The sequence below is a fragment of the Zerene cesonia genome, chromosome 28 (assembly GCF_012273895.1).
Source record: "Zerene cesonia ecotype Mississippi chromosome 28, Zerene_cesonia_1.1, whole genome shotgun sequence".
Classification (NCBI taxonomy): domain Eukaryota; kingdom Metazoa; phylum Arthropoda; class Insecta; order Lepidoptera; family Pieridae; genus Zerene; species Zerene cesonia.
The window spans coordinates 1692315-1715288 of NC_052129.1; the positions used below are offsets into that span (position 1 = coordinate 1692315).

Sequence of the window (22974 nt, forward strand, 5' to 3'; positions counted from 1 at the left end):
AACAGTTAAAGAGTTTTATTAATTTTTTGATATCAGAACGTTATCTTGACTTTTCACGTTTTATTGTAACTACCATGAAGTTTGTAAATGTTAATTAAGTGAATTATTTTTAGTTTATTTTCATGTAGCCTATTTCCTGTCTGCTGCTGGTTTCTGATTATTATATGTATTTCGTGTATATTTGATTATTTTACAATCTACCCTACTTATTAATTAAAAATATATTAAGCCATTTAGCTCATTCCACAACGAGACGTCGCCGCGCGTGGACGTACTCCAATTTCAAACCAATGAACTGACCTGTATGTAATCTTGTGTGCTGTTGTACGTGGCTTAGTTGTTTGAATCTTCTGTCACAGTATGAGCATTTGTAAGGCTTCTCGCCGGTGTGAACTCTGATGTGCTGAACGAGCTGGTGGTTAGAGCTGAACGATTTGAGGCACTGCTGGCACTGGTGGGGCTTCACCTCGCCTCCCAACCCTCGCTGGAGCTCTCTGGCATGCATTTGCATGGCGTTCTTGTGCATGAAAATCTGTGGATTTCAATACAATTAAAGCTTTTGGTAGTAAGATTCAGTTGTTTTAGTAAAAAAATTAAAGACTCTTTCAAATGTTTGTTATTTATAAATGAAAAGTTGAGGCAATTTCCAGTTATTTATATTCTTATTAATTGTTTATTGGTGAACTCAGTGTTTCTTTATAAAATTAAATTGAATAAAAAGTCGTAGATTCAATTCCAGTTCCAGTAAAGTTCAGCAGAAGTCCCTTTTTTACATAAAATAAGCTCGTTTTTAACGAACTGTTTTTCATAACTCATTTATTAGAAAAACGTGTAACAATTATAAATTTTATTAACATCGTTGCAGTGGGTAACAGAAACCTAAAAAATTACGTAACTAAGATTTTTATTAAACTAAATTAGATAAGAAATCCCTCATAGGAAGCCTGTGTCCCAGCAGTGGGAACATATATGGGCTGATGATGATGATGATTGTGATGAGATAAGAAATAAGCATATAGGGAAAACAATTTTTGAAATCGATGTAGTATTTCTTGAGATTAACACGTACAAACAAACGAACTCTTCGGCTTTTAAGTATAGAAGCTTAGCTGGAGTAGATAGCAAGCACATAAACAAGGAAATAATTACTTATCTATACTTATTCTTTACTTACTCTTATTTTCCTTGTATTTAACGGCTCAAGAAATATCCTAAGTTTTAATTCAGTTTATAGCAAAAAACCTTTCATCCTGGAGAATATAAATTATAAAATAAATTAATACATTTGCCTATGTCCGAAGTAGAAAACTTCCTTCTTTTTATCGTCGGTTAAGTGTATCATACATCACATGTTCTGATTCATACTTTATATAACAATATTATAAAATATCATTGTGATAATATAAAGCTGAAGTCTTTGTTTGAACGCATTTTCTCAGTAAATACTGGATCGATTTTCAATTTTTTTATACCGTTGGACATATAAGGCTATATATGTAAACAAGTAAAGCCGGCACAACCCACTAGTGTATATATAACTTAAAACGTAAAGAGATCGTAAAGATTTTTACGTCCATAAAATCACACTGTACCTACCTAATATATATATCTAATTTACAATATCTAAGTTAATATAATGAATTATCAGACTTTATAAACAGTCAGTTTACGAAACAAAAATGGTAACGTTTTATAGCGAAACATTTTCTCTTAATAATGTAATTTCAACTTTTATCGGGAGACAAAGAAACGCGAGCGAACTTTCGTTTTACCTTTATTTTTAAATTTAATTAAAAACACGGGTACCTTTGTGAAAGATATAAGAATTTATCGCTGCCTAGCGTAAGTCTGTGTTTTGATTACTAGTTTTTACACACGGTTTTGTCTTGAATAGTATCATGAAGATAGTATGAATATTTTGTCTTTTTCGTTTATAGAATCCCTACTAAAACATGTGATACTTATTATTTTGTTTATCCTTTTCTTCACGCCGAAATCACTGAACCAAATGGGATGAAATTTAGAAAAGAGATAGTTTGAGATCCGATTAAGGACATAGAAGAGGTTTCATCCCGGAAATCTTTCAGGAACGGGAGTTAGGCGTAAAAATCAGGGATTATTTCTCTACATCGCACGCGAACTGGCTTGCGGAGTGCTTCTTTCATACATATTTATGTATCCCAGGAATTGAATCTCCTACCTTTAAGTACGCCCAGGGACCACTGTTAAATCATCATCATCAACAATGTTCCGCTTCACCGATTAGAACAGTGTTTCATACAATTTCATCATCCATTCATGAACCATTAACCGTTTGATTAAACCTTAACCAATGAGCCACGATTGCCCACAATACAGGTAAACAATAAATCTCGATTTAAATCCGTCACGCAGTTCTAAATTCAGTAAAATACGCTTTCATGTGTAAAAGTCATAACATAGCCCCCACTGGACTATAATTTCAGGGTAAAGAAATTGCCCCAAGTCTAGATATGGCGAAATCATAGACTGTTATTTATTTCGCCTTTTAATACTTGAAACGAACTGTATCGCATTTCATATTGTTTTCGCATGAATAACAATCTGATATAAAAATCGATTTAACTTCGTTAGTGTGGCTTAAACTCGAGAACGGCTGGGCTGATTTTGATAATGTTGCCTGCCAGGTGCAATTTAAATCTACTGTAGTTCTGACAATTTGAAGGGTTCTGACAATTTGTTTAAAATAATGAGATGTGAGAACCATTACTAGCATTTTTATTTGTCTGTATGTACATGCATCATGCAAAAATGTGTGCGCGAAATCGTTTTATTTGTATGTTTCTCTTTTGTTATTTATCTACAGAAGTAATTTACCTTATGACCATATAGGTTATGTCTCAGAACCTGTATTGTATATACAATATAATATATATGGATCATATGATTAATATGAGTAGGTATATATCCCTCTTATTAAATAAATGCGAAAGTCTGTCTATCTCTTCTTCACGCCTAACCCACTCTACCGATTTTGATTAAATTTGGTATAGAAATAGATTAGTCTGTATTAGCATATAGGCTACTTTTTGCCCGTATACTACACGAGTGAGCCGCGAGATACACCTAGATATAAATATAATTCTGAAATTTGGTAAGCATATTGGGACCCAATATGCTTACCAAATTTCAGAGGAATCGGTCAAGCCGTTTCGGAGGAGTATGGCAACGAAAACTGTGACACGAGAATTTTATATATATAGATATTCATGAATTATATTTATATCTAGGTGTATCTCGCGGCTCACTCGTGTAGTATACGGGCAAAAAGTAGCCTATATGCTAATACAGACAAATCTACCCAATAATTGGGTAGGTCTGAGAATCGGCTAACATCTATTTTTCATACCACTAAACGATAAGAGTAAGGCAGAACAGCGTTTGCCGGGTGCAGCTAGTGTATACATAAGTAAAACATATTACTAATATAATTAATTGAGTGGGTTGACTGGTAGAGATTACTTCAACTGATAAGCCCTCTATCCATATTTTAATAGGCTTATTTGGTATAAATCAACAAGAATAAGGATAGAGAAAAAATAAATATTCTGATAAAACGTCACGTTCTATTTTGTTCCTGTAGATAAAAAAAAAACATTAGTATAAAAAGAGAATTTGTTTTTTTCCTCGTATACATTATACCTATAAATCAAATTATAAACAATTATACCTATTAACCGACGTCCCAAAAACGAGCGTTCTTAATTTAAAGTATTTGTTATTTGATTTATGACTCGATAACTTGGAGAGTGGTGAACCGATTGGCGTGATTCTATTTGTTTGATACATCGGAGGGTCCATTGTTTTGAACTAGTGTGGTACGCACCCCCTTGCCCACTCCCCCCGGGACAAATTTTTATAGAAAAAAAAAATTGTATTTCATGAACCTTATACCCTGTGGCCTAAAACCATAACTTAGTGAGTATTTTTTAGTTACAGTTATTGCGTAAGTTAAATTAGTGAAAGTCGATTTATATCCTTTTTTTAAGTGGGGAAATTTTGCATATATACCCAGGACCCGGGCGCAGCTACTTGGTTATAACTCTTCAAATATATTTTATGTGTAAATAAATAAATAAGCTCCCATTTAGACAGCCATTATAAAACAGCAATGAATATGAAAGATAGAAAAACTGCTAAGTCAATATTCATTACAAATCCGAGTCTAATCTCGGGCAGCTATGTTCAGTATATCTATAGAATACCCTCAGTTTCTTGCGATTGCAAAGAAATGACTTTCGGCACGCAATCCGTACAGTGCGAGCCGTGGAAATCGATACACCGCGAGCTAAAATGGCCATTTTGTTTTTCTACCTATTTCATTGTAAACTGAAGCAATATTAATAACAAATTAATATTACAAAGGCATCGTTATTGCAATATCTACCAGGCAACCGATTTTGTTGGTATCTAAATCATGTTATATACGGATGATAGGAAATATTTTTATTTGTGACACTTAAAAAAAAGTTGACTTTAATTAATTTACTATCGTTGTTATCTGATCAAGCAGTTTAATGTAAAGCACTATAGAAAATAAAATAAAAAAATGTTTTAATACACACATACAAGGTGTATATGAATGTATGAATCATATCAACAACTTTATATTGCATGCAGACGAAGTGAAAATATAATAAAAATCACAATAAATACCTGTGGTAGAAATGCATTATGAAACAAATTCGAATTCCACATATCACAAAACATTGTAAAAACACGTTCGCTGATTGCGGTGTTGTCATACGTTATGATTGAACTATTTCTGTTACGAATTAAGGAAAAACTGAACGCAAACATTCATTAAATCAGCTTAAATGTGTTTTATATATTTAATTATCCGTTTCCTGCCATAATAATGTGTTTATTTTTCAGTGAAATATAGGGAAAACCTGATTTGTACGCTAAATATGGCTATTTGTAATTGTTGTTCAGTTAACTCTTAATTAGAATATTTTTAGCGTTTTTCTTATAAACCGCATCAATTTGTGTCATCGTTATTTACGCTAACTAGAATACATGTTAACAAATTATGCAGCGGCAATACTTGCATTATAATATGAGACTGTGTTTTATTATTACAAAGAGGAAACAATGAAGAAAAATATATTTATTTAGACTAGCGAATGATAAGAAAAAAATGCTTTAAAAATAAAGAAATACAGACAGACATTATCACTACATAGTATAAAGCAGAGTCAATTTCTCTGTCCCTATGTCCCTATCCTTAAATCTGTAAAACTACGCAACGGATTTTGATGGGGTTTTTTTATAGATAGTGTGATTCATGAGGAAGGTTCATATATGTTATAACATCTATAAAACTACTCCGTATTAACGCGTGCGAAGCCGCGGGCAAAAGCTTGTGCTCTATAAAATTATAATAAAATATAGCGTGTAGATGAAGCTGGCCAGCACTGCAGCCCTTTCACGCGTGCTAGAAAGTGGAACTAGACGCTTGCAACACGCAACGAAGAAATTGTAAAGTATTTATGCTTTTGATACGGCATGATGCCGGGGTCTAAGGTTCGGTTCCCGGAAGGAGATGTATCAGCCGATACCAGTATTGGATGATGCTCATACAGTTTGTTTGTTTATTGAATGTTGGATGAGATTTAAGATTTGTATATTTTATTAAATTTTCAACCGACTTCAAAAAAGATTCTACATTCGGCTGTATTATGTGATTGTTATATCAGAACTTTTGGGTGGATGAACTGATTTTGATGGTTTTTTATAAATTGAAAGCTCGTGCCTTCCGCATGATTCCATATTGACATTTGACTATTTGAAGCCGGTTCTTTTTGACAAAATTCAAGTCAAAAACTGTTGCAGTGATATTTATTTTTCGGACAATTATAAAAAAATACATTAAAAACTAAAACGGAATCGTTTTAAAAACGTTTTAAAAACGCTCTCTCGAGCAAGACGTGCTTCCCCGTTGTAATTAGCAAGTTGAAAAATTGAGTGTTTAGCCCTTTGCTAGATAGAGAGAGCATAATATAATAGCATGGGATATTATCTACGTGTTTATAACCGACTTTTAAAAAAGGAGAAGCTTAACTGTATTTTTTAACTTAAATAATGTTAGTGTGTGTACAGATGACATATAGTATGGTAATTATAATTTGTTTTTTATGTACTGACTTAAAAAAAGTTATCGATTGTATTTTTTATATTTGTTACGTTGTAACTGTACTGGGTGTATGGATTTTTATGATTCCGTTTTTATTTGAAAGCTGGTGTCTGTCTTGTTCTATTTAAATTTGAAACAGTTCTGACAATTTGAAAACTGTTTATTTGATAAAAGTAATTTATAGATACATGTAAGTTATTTAGTACTGCGTTTGTAGTGGATTGTTTTAGTTAGGAGTTGGTAGTTTTATAAAATGTTCATATACTAGTAAGGTTTGGATGTTAAAAGTTGTGAGTTTTCAGTTCATAACTATAAAAAAGGTGTGTGTGCGATTCACACATGATAGAAGTGAAACTTAAGTAAATCGACAAAAGAATGAATAAAATAGTATGTATATTCCTGTCTCATTCTTTGCCGGCTTCATTCTACACATTTTTGTATTTGCGTCTCTTACCTGTCTTTTTTCCGTTGCATCAGGTTTGAAATCACGACGATTCTAAAGAAGTTTCACTTCAATAGACTATTTATGAAATTACTTGTACACATAGAAACTATTACGTAAGATATGCAATAGGTTAGCGAAAGATAATATTTATACGGCTACTTAATTAAAAATATAGTATCATTTAGTGTAGAGATAGCATTCTATAGAACCGGTACTTCAATCGTAAAAAATTCAATGTCACAAAATCTGAGAAAGGGGAAATTCTTAGGCAACGTTTGAGTATAATTTTGATCATTTTTTTTATATAACAAGAAATAGATTCATTGGTTTTTTTATTTGGTTTACAATTTGGTTTATTTTATTATGTATTTATTTTTTATGTACCTAGGTATATAATACTCTATTTATAGGCTAAATAAAACATTAATTTTAATCATAAATATAATAATCTCAACTACATCTTTTAACTAGATGTTGTCCGCAGCTTCGCCCGGGCGGTCTTAATAAATTTTTATGGTACAAACTTTCAATATGCCTATTTCATGCCTTTGGGGGTAGAATTAATCAAAATTCTTTTTAGCGGATGCCTACGTCATAACATCTATCTGCATGCCAAATTTCATCCCGATCCGTCCAGTGGTTTGGGCTGTGCGTTGATAGATCACTATACCTTTGAGTTATACATATAAATAAATAATAAATAAATAAAATTTCTTTATTTGTTTCAAAAAAAAAGTTTCACATGATATAGATATATATATATATATTGCATTGAACCCCACACTAAAATCTCCTGTATTATATTATATATTCAGATAAATAACTCAACAAATACAAAGCTATTTTTAAGTATTTCATATCGCTGTCCTATGAAATCCCCCTAACAGCTATAAAATATGGGCAGGCTATAATTTTTCTCGCAAATTGTCTCGCTAACGGAGCATTAGTTCTCTATTAAGAGATACGGCATAGACCCCTTCCACATTTTAACAAGATTTTTTGAACGATGGCGCTAATGACTGAACGTTTGAGAGATTTGCTCAAAATTGCTCGAATCCTGTGTTGAGTTATGTTAAAAATATGCCTTGCAAATGGGTGCTCACATCTATACTATTATTATAAAGCTGATGAGTTTGTTTGAACGCGCTAATCTCACGAACAACTGGTTCATCATCATCATCATCAGCTCTTATATGTTCCCTCTGCTGGGACACAGGCCTCCTATGAGGGTTCAGGCCATAATCCACCACGCTGGCCAAGTGCGGGTTGGCAGATGTCACATGTCGTCGAACTTTTGATTCTCGGACATGCCGGTTTCCTCACGATGTTTTCCTTCACCGTTTTAAGCAGTGGTGATGTTATCTACATGCGCAGATAAATTGAAAAATCAATTTATTTCCTGCACGCTCGCCCGGTCTCGAACCCCGACTTATCGATTTTGAAGTCCGAGGTTCTCACCACAGAGCCACTACTGCAACTGGTTCGATTTGATAAATTCTTTCAGTGTTAGATAGCCCATGATTATAGAGGAAGGCTATATATGTACCATGGGCGAAGCCGGGGCGGACCGCTAGTTATATATATATACCTGTAATTATTTACATTTAATTACATTTATTTATTTCATACATACATAATGCACAAAGAGCCAATCGGGCTCAGTGGCGTGCCATGACAGAGTCAGACATATCCAGCAGTGGCTGTCAAAGGCTGATGTCAAAAGGCTGATAATGATGATGATGATGATACATAAATTCTCTTCTCCTCCTTTTTTGAGAAGGTGGATAAAGAACTCTAACAAAGCATATCGATAGCCTTATAATATCGAAACCTCATTAAAGTAAATTATTCAATAATTCAGATAAACACGAATGTATGTCAGGAAAATGCATTACGGTCAAACGCATAAAAAAAGATAAAAGACACATAAAGTATGGCCGACCTTTTTTTAAAAATACGCGCGAAAAAATGAAGTCAAGTTCGCCGAATGGGTTCAATGACAATGAACAAACGTAAGTGGATTATCAGTATATAGTACGAATCGGTCGCTTCACTGTTTGTATGTATGTTTAAAACTACACGACGGAATTTGATAGTTTTGAGATTTTTTATACATAGAGTGATTTGAGAGGAAGATTTTTATGTATAATAAATAACCTTAATTAAACTACTCCGGATTGAATGTGTGTGAAGCCACGGGCAAAAACTAGTTGTACATATATACAGGTTTTATATCTATAGTTACAAACTATGAAATTAGAAGGGTTTGTTTGTTTGAACGCGCTCATCGCAGGAACTATTAGATCGATTTCAAAAATTCTTTCACCCATAAATTTGTAGGTCTGAGTGCTATAGGATAAATATGTACCACGGCCGAAGACAGGGTAAATCGTTAAACTATATATCTATAGATGTTTTTATGGTCAACTAGCGGTTTACCCCGGCTTCGCCCGTGGTACATGTATAGCCTATGTCACTAGTGAATGGTAGCTATGTAATGGTGAGAGAATTTTCATAATCGGTCCAGTAGTTTTTGTGTGACAGCATTACAGACATTCACACAAATGTGACCTTTTTATAATATTTTCTCGTGGATTTTTTTTTAAACACACAGGTGTCAAAGCATCAATTAACAACTTATCGCTTCCCGCTTCGCCTATAATTACACCGTATCGCTAAAGGGGTGAAAAGAATAATTAAAAAACGGTGTAACAATCAATTTGACTTACGGTGTGACGGGGTGACAATTGTGTTTTATTCGCTAACTAGCTATTAACATATGTTAGCTATTTTTTTCCTGATTTCCTGCGATTTGCTATAGAGTAAGTTAGTCTGTTGAGTTGAATGTTTTATAACCGACTTTAAAAAAGGTGGTTGTCGATTCGAATGTAATTTTTGTGTATGTTACCTCACAACTTGCGACTGGGTGAAGCCATTTCGTTTGAAAGTTGGCGCCTTTCGTGTGGGCCCATATAAATATGGTTTAGTTATGACAGTTTGGAGGCAATTTACTTTCTTGTTATATTTTTTCAACTAAATCCTACTAATATTATAAATGCGAAAGTTTGTAAATATGTCTGTGTGTTTGTTGCTCTTTCACGCAAAAACTACTGAACCGATTGCAATGAAATTTGGTACGTAGATAGCTGGATAACTGGAATGACATATATGCAACCTTCTACCTTAACCTTTGTCCCGATATTCCAACGGGATACGGACTTACGCGGGTGAAACCGCGGGGCGCAGCTAGTTCTATATAATAAACAGATTTATAGAACATTTGAAATATGACAAAGACAATAATAAAAAGAGAGTTAAGATTTTGTTTGATTCTGATTATACTTTTTAATATAAGTTTTCATCAGGTGTATTTTATTTATAAAGGCATGTTTTGCAAGCATGTTTTTTGACGTCTAACTGACATTTATATGCATTATTATAATCATAACATAAACCACACAATTTAAAAGCAACACATCTTTAAAAAAATGTGTAAAAACTCTCGTGTGTATAAAATCGCCAACAACTTAATATAACAAAGCATACAAACAGACAGATGGTTCATACAATAAATTTTCAATGCGTATGTTCAATAATTTTTTATATTTATCGGTTCAAGGGAATTCATTATTCATCGATATCAGTCAAACCTTGGACTTTTGTAAACAATACGTAATGTGAATACAAAGGTAAGTGACTTTTTAAATAAATCGTTTAATTGATAAGTTATTTTTATATGTCATAGCGGGCAACTCAGCTGGTGGTTCGCCTGATGGTAAGTGATCACCAGCGTCCGTGAACATGCGCAGAAGTCTCTGCGAATGCGCTGCCCGCTTTTATGCAGTAAGGGAAAAGGGTAGGTTTGACGATTGTGAAGGAATGGACTGGGAAGGGTGGGGAAAAGAAAACGGGCCTCCGGTTCCCTCCCCTCCCCCCACCTCTTTATCGTACGAAATACAGTGGCATGCTACTATTTCAAAGCGGATGCTGTGTCCCCGGAGACCCGGTAAAACTTATCAAAAACATAAAGAAAACTAGATTTGGTCGAGCCGTTTATATTATTGTTTGTTACTGTTGTGTATATAACTTTTCGTTAACAGTACTGCTTTAAGACGTTATAGTAAACTCCTAGACATATAATTTTATAGGACTAGAAGATTTAATTATTTTCATGAAAAATGTAGTAGGTCTATTGTTACAAAATGAATCTATGCTATCTAAACATTTATTTATTTATACCCAAATTATAAACAAATTTACAATTAAAAAGACATGGTGGTAAATGTTAAATCTATGTTATGACGATTCAAAAGTATTTCTACAAGAAGTCTAATTGAATACATAAATGTTTGCGTTTCAGTTATCCCTTAATCGAAATTCGTCCAAATCCGCACAGCCGGTGTGACGTAAGAGACACACAGAGTCACGCATTTAGTGTTAGTTTACTGTTATTTACTAGGAAGTGCAGTTCGTCGATAATTTTATTAAAACATAAAATCATGTTTATTTCCCTGAGTCCTTGTTATATTTACATTTAGTGTTTACACAAGGTGTTAGATGTACTAGGTCTTGTGATTATAAGGAGATAATGGTAGTTTTAACAGTAATTCACTGAGCATAAGTGGATGTAGGAGGTTTTTTTGCTTGTCTGTTTTGTAAATTGAATGACATTCGAAAGCACTGCATCTATTTTGATGATACAGTTTTTTAATAAATTAATTTTGTTTGTACATCGATATTATGCATACAATTTCATGTATAGTTCCACAAATATGCCTACCATTATGTTATTAAGCATTTTATCAAATCCGCTACAGTATTTTCCGATCACCAAGATAAGAACAGACAGCTATTTATTATATTCCCATGGATTATAAATAAATACAATCAATCGATTTGTTCGACAATAGGGCAGTAATGGAATGTAGGCTAAGTGCGAGCGGGACAGACATATCTCTCCCTTTCATTCGATTAAGATAACAATCTTCATCTACCGCCCACGAGGTTACTTCCTATAACTATTGATTTAACAAAAAACAACCTTATTCCATTCGAATAGAGTTAGTTATTGAATAGCATTACTTGTGAGTTATGTCGTTTCGTCGCGATTTTAGCTTACACGTTTTTTATGGATTTTAAACTATTGCATTAATTGTTCGTGTTGTTTTTTTACTGGATCGTAATTGATATGATGGCAGAATAATTGTAGCAATTTGTTTATAATCATGTATGAGTGTCGTGTGTAAGAATTTTTATACGGTATTTTATGATGCGTTTATAATTTGAATTTTTTTTTAATCAAAGTATAAATCCTATTGACATTATAAATGCGAAAGTTTGTGTGTATAGATTGATGGATGTATGGATGGCTTTTACTCTTAACAGCTTATCGTATCTGTATGAAATTTGGTACAGAAATAGATTAAAGTCTGGATTAGCACTGAGGCGACTTTTTACCACGCAAGTGACGCCGCAGATTACTGCTAGTCTATTAAAAAGTATACCTAATGAAGATATTATGCTCTTATACAGTTTACGGCGAATACATCGTTAGATGATCCATTAGCCATGTCCAAAAATCAAAAGTTAGACGACATGTGACATCTGCCCACCCACACTTGGGCAGCGTGGTGGATTATGGGCCCTGAACCCTGATAAGAGGCCCGTGTCCCAGCATTGGGAACATATACGCGAACTAAATCCGAGATAAAGATCTGACTTATTTACATATCACATATTTAATTATCATGTGATTATTACAAAATTTTATATAACAGAATATATAATATTAATACATAATAATAACATGACATCTCTATGCAGTTGCTCTTCGGTAAAAGCACGCACACACACGCACAGCTGTGTGCGGAACCGCCGATGTGTGCGTGGGACAGAATAAAAAGCGTAATAAAGTTCCGACACTGACCTATGTCAACAAACGGAGCGCGCGTGTGTGACTCTTGGACGTAGAGTAGATAAATACAGAGAGTTGTTATTGAAAATTTCTCCGGTATTTTTTTTGTAGTTTTTTCTGTTCGGTCGTATTTCGGTAGTTTGGTAATTGTGATTAAACTGGTTTATATAGCAAGTTTAAAGTCTGAAGATTTGATATATATGCTGGACAATAATTTTTTTATTTGTTTCAAAATGACGATTTAAAGATCTAAAATGCCTATAAATATTCGAAATCTCTTTGTAACGATTCATAATATTTAAACGATTTTCATCACAAACCTTGATATACAAGCAATATATTAGAAAATTCTAAACACGTTTAAAAACCGTCAAATTCAACCGCAAATATTACGCAGAACTGATGCAAACAGCTCTAAACTTAACCTAACGAGTATCCTAATAAATCTTAACTTTGTTACGACTGCTGTGTTAATGGTACTGTTATTATTTTTAGTATAAACTAAAGCACTCTTTGGTACAGTGGTTAATATAAGATTCTCTAGTTTTATAACTGAAGCTTAAAATATTTAATTGGACTGGATATTAGAAATAACTAATACCCTTAAAATACTGACAACTGTTTCTGAGTTAAGTTGAGACTAACATCATCTTTAAATATGTGATGATATATATTTGAATACAAAATATAGTATATTTGGTTCCTATTACATCGTTAACATCCATAGTACTTTTCGTATAAGTGTGGACAATATGGAAATAGCAAACTATGTATTTTTATCCACTGATCATGGTCTCTTAATATACATAGTTTTATACATATTCAGAGGCCATATGTCTTTGCAAATGGATTGCCGACTTTACTGGATAAATATGGAAGGGATTGATGGAGGGAATTAAGAAAAGGACTAGGAAGGGTAAGGAGAAGTATACGGGCCTCCGGAACTATAAAAGAGATTTTGTTTCATAATTTACGTAAAACCTAATGTTAAAGAACAGATTAACGAATTCAACGATCAACTTCAAATTTTAAATTTAATCTGTTCGTCGTTTTGTCTTTTTTGTTACTTGTTGTGTGTGTTCTTGTGTGTGAATAAATGTGTGTCTATGTCTATATCTAAAACCTAAATGATGTAATCAATAATTTCACAACAGGTAACAGGGCATTGTCTTGGCCAATACAGTATTTATTTTTGCCAGAAAACTCGGCGCGTCTGTCGCATATAAAACTACGTATTGCAAACAATGACAATCCGCTGAGATAACCTCAATTCTTTCGATACGCACACACGCACGCTCACGCACACGCGCGCGCTAAAGGAAGTATCGCGTTTCGTATTAATTCCTTATTGACACAATATTTTATTTATTGTCTTATAATAAACATAATATCGGATATCTGTAACTGAGTAATGGTATAATGGCGTTTTGTGGAAAATAAATGCTGATTGGGACGGTCACGTGATGTTTTGACGTGGAATTTTGTCAAATTGCGTCTATTTAATTACGCGTTACGCTAGAGAACCGTCACCGCGGCCATCTTGATTTCTATTATAGCACACTTCATAAACATTTATATATACGAACTGAATAACTGAAGTACAATAAAGTAGGTACGAACTATCTGTCTTAAAAAACTAATTTTTTGTTTATTTTACGTCTGTTTTAATGTAAAATGCACAACCACGATACTAAAATACATATTTAAGAACAAATATTTCGCTTTTTTCTTAATATTTACAATCGTTTATAAATACAATATAACTCAAGTTACTTATAGCTAAAATAAAATCCCATTATATCAGGATGCGTGGTAACCCTACAGCTATCTAATGGGACTGTCATGTAGTATAATATAAAAATTATACACTGAGTGTACGAATAGCAATGCAATTACGCGAGCGGAGTGGGATTATGAAATAGTTTCACTATGGTACAGTGATTTTAAGAATTTGTTAACAAATAATTTATTATCTATACTAATATTATAAAGCTGAAGAGGTTGTTTGTTTTTTTTTTTGAACGCATTAATCTCAGGAACTACTGGTCCGATTTGTAAAATTCTTTCAATGTTAGATAGCCCATTTATTGAGGAAGGCTATGTACCACGGGCGTAGCCGGGGCGGACCGCTAGTGTTTAATAAATAACTGAGATTTTTTTTATAAAAAAAATTAAGGTGTTACATCAGTTCTTTAGAAAACAATCCTTTTGAAAACATCAGACAATGCATCATGAAGACTAATTTTAAGGCATTTTGAATTTTATCGATCAATTAATACACTATATTTTTGAAATGTCAGGTGTGAGTCTGGCATTCTAGCACATCATAACTTCACATAGTTTGAAGTTTAAAGTATTTCACACAACATTTTTACTTTTACTTTTATCTCATTACTATATCACTTAGTAGTAGGTACAAACTTTCATCCTCAGTTTTATCTTCTCGGGGGTAGAATTTATCAAAATCCTTTCTTAACGCATTCCTACATCATTAAATCTATCTGATTGCAAAATTTCAGCCCGATACGTCCATTTGTTTGGGCTGTTCGTTGATATAGATAATATATCTACTTATAAGCAACTTGTTAGGGGTTATAAATTCAAATTCATTTATTTGTTGCTTGAACACGTACATTGGATGTTGTCTTATAAATATTAAATAATATTATTCGCCATATAAACCGGCATGCAATCAATACAATATATATATTGGTATTAAAATCAATAATTAATTTAATATTAATAATTATTTTACACAATCGTTTATTTATAATTGATAATTCTTAATAATTGCTTGACTACTTATGTTTTAATCAAAGATGATTCGTATTTTATAGTCTAAATAAAAACAGGGTTTTAATTATTATGTGGCTATTCAACTTGGCGTATGTAAAAGAGTAATATTTTTTCCCACTGCTGGGCAAAGGCCTCTCTTCCCTAAGCCCACATCTTCCTAAATCAATTGTTCACACTAACAATTAGACATTTATTTTCTTTACAAGACAGTGATCTTTGTGCAGAATCAGGCACGTGGTTATTGATTAATTACTCAATAAAATAATATTATTTTTAACAAGCAGTTATTCGTAAGGCGAATGTACCTTCAGGGCTAAATGATAAAGAAAACAAAGGGCTATCTCAGCTCAGAACTAGATAAGATGTACACTGAACCGTCTTAAAAATATAAATAACGTATCACCTTGATTAATTTCCTTTATAGGCGCCAATAACTTGGTATAATCGTCTTCATCAGTGTGTAGTTTGAGAGGGTTTTAGGTTGACAGACATTTAGAATAAGATAATATAGTACCCAGGATTTGAGCAAGTCGATTTTCTATACCATTTGAAGGGAATTTATGTAAAAAATATAAATTTTTGGCTAGTAAACTAATAATGGTATACGTAAACTCGGTTAGGTAAAGGATTGCGACGCTAAGTTAATATTTACGACGTGTTTTCATGTTAACTACGATTTATAACAACTGCTAAAAATATTTTTTGACAGCCCTACTACCGTTTTTCTACACATGGATAAAAAATACCGTTAAAAGTAGAGAACGAAATATCTATAAATAAATGATGTACACCACATCACACCTGATTGTAATTTTAAATAGTGTCATACAGTATGCATGCGCGCGCGGGTCACGATCAAAGCTGCGAACTTGCATTTTTACATCGATTACCGTCGATACCATCGTTCGAAATATAAATAATTATTTGTAATTTCATTTCAATTAAAAAAAAAGTGCTGGCCATAGACAAAACAATAAATTTTAACAAATATAACATAATACTTTATTAAAATAAAATGCGACGATTGCAATATTCCAATTTCAAATTTAGTACGTTCTTTTTAAATATTGCACAGAATCGTAATTCGATTAAACGCGATTTCTTTTAGAATGACACATAGGCAATTCCCCCTTTTTATCTGCGGTCGTTCTCTAAAAATAAATCACCATAAACGTAAGGGAAATATAAAAGCGCGGCATATCCACGTGCTCCATAATAAAAATAAAGTGGGAGTCTGCGAAACGAGAGGGGTCAATCACCTCCCTAACCTAAGACAAGCACGCACACACGCGCACAGCGTACGCGTGTACACGACCACGCACACAACTCTACGCCCACATACAAACTGCGCGCGCGCCGAACAAGTTTAGACAAACGGAAGAAAATATATTATTCTCTTTTTAGGTAGGGCTTTTGAGAAATCTCTACTTTACATACTTTAATGCAATTAATGCAGTTTTGTTTTGATAGCTGCGTTTGAAGTTGCTGGTTATTTATGAGTCATTTATTAGTTTTGCGCGGCAATATATTATGGTTAAGAACTTGTTTAAAATTAAAACCGAGAACATTTTACTTTAAAAATTTTTGGCGCGAATTTTACTAACCTCAAAATTAAGAAAACTGTGACGGTAAAATGATGTAACAATAAAAACAAAAGTAACACAAATAAAAGAAAAAAAACATTATCATACAATTGATTGTTCTGTGCCAGTTGTAATTTAGCGTAGCTTCAAGTGACGCTATTCAGCATTAGTGCATTAGAAAGAGAAAGGGGCATAGTTATATTTCATTCTAATATCTATAACAAAAATGTGTATATTCGCGAAAAATGATACCGTAAGCGAGTACATTGCTCTCGATCGCGCGTGTGTGAGTGCAGTATCTTGACCTACGACAAGCGTGTGCGTGTGTGTGTGTTGCGTAATATATTTTTTATCTGTATTTAATTGAAATTTTTCGAATTGCCCGCGCTTTTGCTGCAACTGAATTATGTTGTATTTTGTTTCATTCAAAAGAGTTTTTGTTCGTTGCGTTATCGATCTTTTATGCGTATTCAATTCAATAAGATTTTTTATTATCACATTCTTAGTTGTACTACTTGTGTTTATTTTACTATGGTTGTACATTTCTAGAATTTAAAGAAAAACATGTACCTACTAATACAAAACATTTTGAAGACTTTGCAGTACGAGGGAATGAGATAATATTTCATCAGTGATATGACTTAAAAAATGTATAATTATTATTTTAAAGCATTAATGTTTTCAAAATGTATTTATAATGTACTCTGTATAATAGAAATTTAGACAGTTATCTGTGGGGAAACAAACCAAACTTAAAATTGACCTTTGACCTTTATAAAGCTAGAAAAATTTCCATTAATCAATACTTTATTGTATAGCCAGATAATTATGTATTGAAATGGCTATAGTTTTTCTTTTGAGCAAAGTAAGATTTGTTTTATGCGTTATGACGAAAAACCGTTGAACTAAATTGGAAAACATAAATGCTGGGAGTAGCTTCCTCTTTGTACTTTCAAAATCATATGTTTTGAAAGTACATAATGTAAATTTTAGGGACAAAATTGCATATAATCGAAGATTATATGTTATAGTTCTTATGTCCTGAAAATTTTTGAAAAATTATGTATAATATTAAATTATATCAATAATAATGTAAAGAGGAAAATTTTGTGTTTGTATGTTTGTAACGTTTTCACGCAAAAACTGTTGGACACTACCAAAAATTCCTTCACCATTACAAAGCTGCCAGTTTACTGAGTGACATAGGCTATATATGTACCATGGGCGAACAGATAGATACAAAATATAAAGGCTAATGAATTTGGAAGATGTATCATCTTAAAATACCCTCAAGTGGTGTTGGCAGAATATCAGCGTCAGGGTCCCATTGACTCTGACATTTATGCTGAGCCAAGACCCTTTTTAAGAACACAGTGCACATTTGTCTCCGTACTGTTTTTACCTCTCTATGTTAATTTTTCTTTGTTTAATCGTCTTATTTTGTAATTGTCATGTATTTAATGTGTTCTTTTAATAAACTTTTTATCTATCTATCTATCTATCTATCTAAATACATATTAGGAGACCTTATGAGATCCATATATAGGTCTTTACTTGTATTGCGAATTCAATAAAGAAAAATAATTGTTTATGCGTGTTTTTCGTTTCTAATTTTACATCCAATGTCTTTTATATATTTTTAACGCTTGCCTTGGGCCGATCAGACAAAGGGAGTTATTTTTATAAAGTAAAGTACTTACGCAGTATTGGAGATTCGTTTAAGACTGTATATATAAAGAAGCCTGTTTTATCCCCAGGGAGCATTTAATCGGGATAAAATGTTTCCTATCACCTATGTAAGCTTGTAGCGAATCTCATCAAAATCCGTTCAGTAGTTTCAGCGTGATTGACGGACAAACATCCAAACGCAAAAGTTTCACATATATGATATTAGTGTGATTTCAGTAATTTACTGCGCAATAGTAAAAAATTAAATTTAATTAAAATGAGAGTACAATAACTCAACTAATATTATCTTATTATCTCTACTTCATTTGATCATTACATTCTTAAGCCATGTGGTTGATCACTAACCAAGCATTTTTTTAACAACTAGCGGTTAGCCCCGGCTTCTCTCGTGGTACGTCATCTTCCTTGTTTTCAATTTAGCCAAGTCGGTCGAGCCGTTCTCGAGTTTCACGCTTTGCAATATTTGGCTATTCAATAAGACGAAACTTATCACGATTAACTAATATATAAAACCTTTATTTACCTATAGGTACAAACCTATCACACAATTGTACCTAGAAGTCATACTAAATGTATATCCTATACATTATACGTGAAAGTTTCTCCGTATGGATCTATGGATGTTTGGATGTTTGTTACAATTTCACGCAAAAACGGCTTATCTGAAATTTGGTACAGAGATAGTTTATAGTCTGGATTAGCATATAAGCTACTTTCTAGCCGGGTACCACGCGAGAGTCGCCGCAGGTTACAGCTAGTTAATAATATTTGTTTAATTATTTTAAATAGCTATCTAATATGAGATTATCTAAATGTAATTAGGCGATTTCTGTTCATTAAATATTTTTGTATAAAAGTAATTAAATAGATATTTTATAAACGCCAAAACAATGTTTCGTATTTTTTTTGTCTGAATGTCTGTTTGTATGTACGTCAATCACGTTTAAGCCACTGAACTGATTTTGATACAATATCATGTGGCAATTGTTCTACTATTAAATTAAGTTAAGAAATACGAATATGTAATAAAACGGAAAAGAGGACAAACGCATTTAAATTCTCTAAAATATCATACTGCCTCTTCAAAAATCAACTCACTGAAAATTATTAAAGTCCACGTGAGCGAATCCGCGGGCGGTAAGCTAGTTGTCATATAAATTTAGGTTTATTATTAATACATGTAGCTTCTACTCACAATTTGCTTCCATATTTCTAGTAAATATATCATTTTGGGTACATATGGCCTTAATTTCAATTGCCTTCTAAAAATTACATTACAAGTTTCTATATAATAGTTAGTTATACGAAAATATATATATGGTTTATACTAAAAGAAAGAAAGAAAGAATGTTTATTTAACACCACATAATTTTGGAGTGCCAGGCAGAAGAATAAACACACAAACATACTTATAGATATTTTAAATGCAAATTGGTATTCATACTAACGTAACATTTATAAAATATTATAAAATAATGTGAAAAAGGAAACAAATTATACACTGCGGTTTTTTTAAGGCATTGTATTAAAACATATTAATATTAGCTTTTAATTTAGCTCGTTTTGTTTTGTGACATTTCATAAAATTGACATTTTAATTCATTCGGTAATACTTATGTTATTCAAAATTAATTTTGTACAATTGTATGCGAAACGTATGACAGATGCCCTTCAAAGAGATTAACTCTATTCTTTTGGTAAGAACTTAAGTAAATATAAATAGAAAATACAATTTTAACCATAGACGTCTAAGTTCTCAACTACAAGAGATTAACCTTCAAATTATAATACATAACGTATTGCAAATTATGTTTAATTTATGTAAAAAACGTGTTCAAAACATTTATATTTGCATTGTGCATAGCAAAGAAATCAAAGAATAAAAATAATGGAAACATACTAGGTAGGTACCTCAGCTATTTGCTAACATCAGACTGACCTCATTTCAATGCCTAAGATAAGTTAAATCGATAAAAATTTTCATAACGTCCCTAGCTGTTCTATTTTCAAACGAATTCCATTTTCGAATAGAATAGAAAGCGCGCTTTAAAAAATTGCAAATGTCACGATTTGACATTTAGCGATGCACTTTTACGAGTTTCTTAGCTTAACTTTCTCCGACCTAACTTTAGACGGATTATAAATATATTTAATTGCACCGTAGCCTCAGTTATGCTAATGACTAATGCATATCGTTGCAACATCTGTGACACATCCGCTTTTTTTATTCACAACAGTACAGAATAGATAAGAGAAGTTACCTGCATCGATGTTCTGTATCGAGAAGAGCTTGCGAACTCATACAAAAACCGCGCATTTCACACAAAAACACAGCACAATTCAAAAAGTCCAAATTCGCACGTCACCGGGCACTTGAATTTAGAACGCGGCAACATCGGCCGAAATTAAATAAAAACTTTTTTTGTTTGATAGTTGCAACAAAAAATGTGTCTGTTTACGTCAAATTTAAAAATGGAATACGGCAAAAAATCGTTGTGCACAGGCCGTGGGCTGTAGGCGTTCTGTTTATAAGTACTATAGTAGGAGCATGGCATCGTAATGCACTTATGTGTTGGTACTCGCTAAGTTTTTTATTATAGTCCTTTATACCGCGGTGCCTTTAGAGGTTCGCATGCTCCGGCCAGAACGAACGGTCTTGATAATTCTGTTACGTAACGAAATGATGACTTCGTTTTTGTTTTCGTGTTATATTGCTTGGTTGAATGCATGCTCGTTGTAGTCAGTGTGTCGCGACTTAAATTGTGGTTGAGAATTGTATTGTTTTTAATTGTTAACATATGTTTGTATTGTGTGGGACGAATGAGTGATAATTTTATGATTACAAGAGCTGTCTTATTATAACGTTCTATTGGTTGTAGTTTAATTGCTTATTGTATGATAACTTTTTGATTTTATTAAATGATTTTGATCGTTGATTGTGAATACGCCAGTACGATTTACACTAATTTATTTAATTCTAATGCACATTATATCATAGTATCAAGATGTTTCCTTCACTTGTAGCGATAGTGCGTGGGAAAGAGACGGCTATATACGTTCGTCATCACTCTCGAACTTACGTTTTTTCGCCGATTCTTTTTTATAACCCGCCGTATTTGGGCACACTTGACATTTTTATATGTCTGCTCGGTGGTCTCCATTATTATAAGGGGAAAATAATAAAATAAATATTTTATAGAATAAACTTTTTTACTCACTCACTCCGCGAAGGTTTTTGTCATTTTTAATCTGTATTAACGATGGTTACGATTCCTTATTATTTATGTGACTTGAAATGTCAGTGTGCAAGGGGTCACATAAAGTTTTCACTTTTTATTGTCTACATTATCTCTAGCGATATGAAAAATCAAAAGGGGAAAAATTTAGCAAATATTCTACAGGTTTTAATAAAGATATTTTTAACTAATCTGATTATACCCAAACATTATGTATCGTTACGTATGTATAAATAAACGATGTAAAAAATCTCATATACAATAACACCGACAAACAAACACATAAAAAAACCGCAAAAATCATTTGAACTTTTCGCGCATACAAATTAAACAAACAACCAAGCAAGTGCCGTGTAATAATTTGATGACATACTGAAAATAAAAATACTACATCCTAGGTCTTTAGCGCAGCGGACCGGCAAATGCCTAAATGAGTGGGTCCGTAATAATAACTTGTCATGACAACTTAGTACTTAGAAGTACGCCCTTTACTTATATGTTACAGATTTTAATGTACGTCATATGGATGCATTTAATGTTAGTTAGATTTATACGTTTTGTGTCATTCGTAGTGCTAAACTATATATATAGAGATTTTTATTTATTGTTGGCTCATAATTAGTGTATCTGTTTATAGGATATATATAAGAGATAAACAATACAAAACAAAATCTATAGTCTAGAGCAATTGTTACATTTCATTTAGTGTATCTTTTGTATTCACATAACAATAACAAATCGAATACAATAATGATATATTTTCCCAATTTTTTTAACGTTAGCAGAAAGTATTTTCACGAAGGTCTCATTAAACCACGGTTTGAAGGGTTGCCTTCCATTAGTCATAGCGAGATGGAGTTTTTTGGCGAAACTCGAAAATTTATTAAGCAATTAGCGGTGATACTCAAGAGCGCGGGACATTATTAGAAAACTTTCTTATTGCTCGTAAAAAACTGTTTTTTCGGACACCTGAGCTGAAGTGAATAAGTTAGTAATTAAAGTCTAGAGGTATGTGCGTTTTTGTTTACGACTGTACTGAAAATGTTTTTTAGAATTTAATATAAATTTCATAAAGACATTGTTAAGAAATCTTTGTGTTTTTTGTTGTTTTTAAGAGCAGTAGGTAAGGCTTGAAT

At 32.6% G+C, this 22974-nt stretch overlaps 1 protein-coding gene across 18 annotated transcripts in view; it reads right to left on the reverse strand.

Annotated features, from left to right (window-relative positions):
• Positions 1–234: 234 nt before the first annotated feature.
• The window catches only part of LOC119837637 (zinc finger protein 543-like), a 73139-nt gene continuing 50399 nt past the window's right edge, over positions 235–22974 (reverse strand). For all 18 annotated transcript variants that reach the window (XM_038363344.1, XM_038363343.1, XM_038363341.1 and 15 more), the window contains one exon: positions 235–532. In XM_038363344.1, coding sequence (XP_038219272.1) covers positions 239–532 — 294 coding nt within the window. In that variant the 3' untranslated portion in view covers positions 235–238. The remainder of the gene's footprint in view (positions 533–22974) is intronic.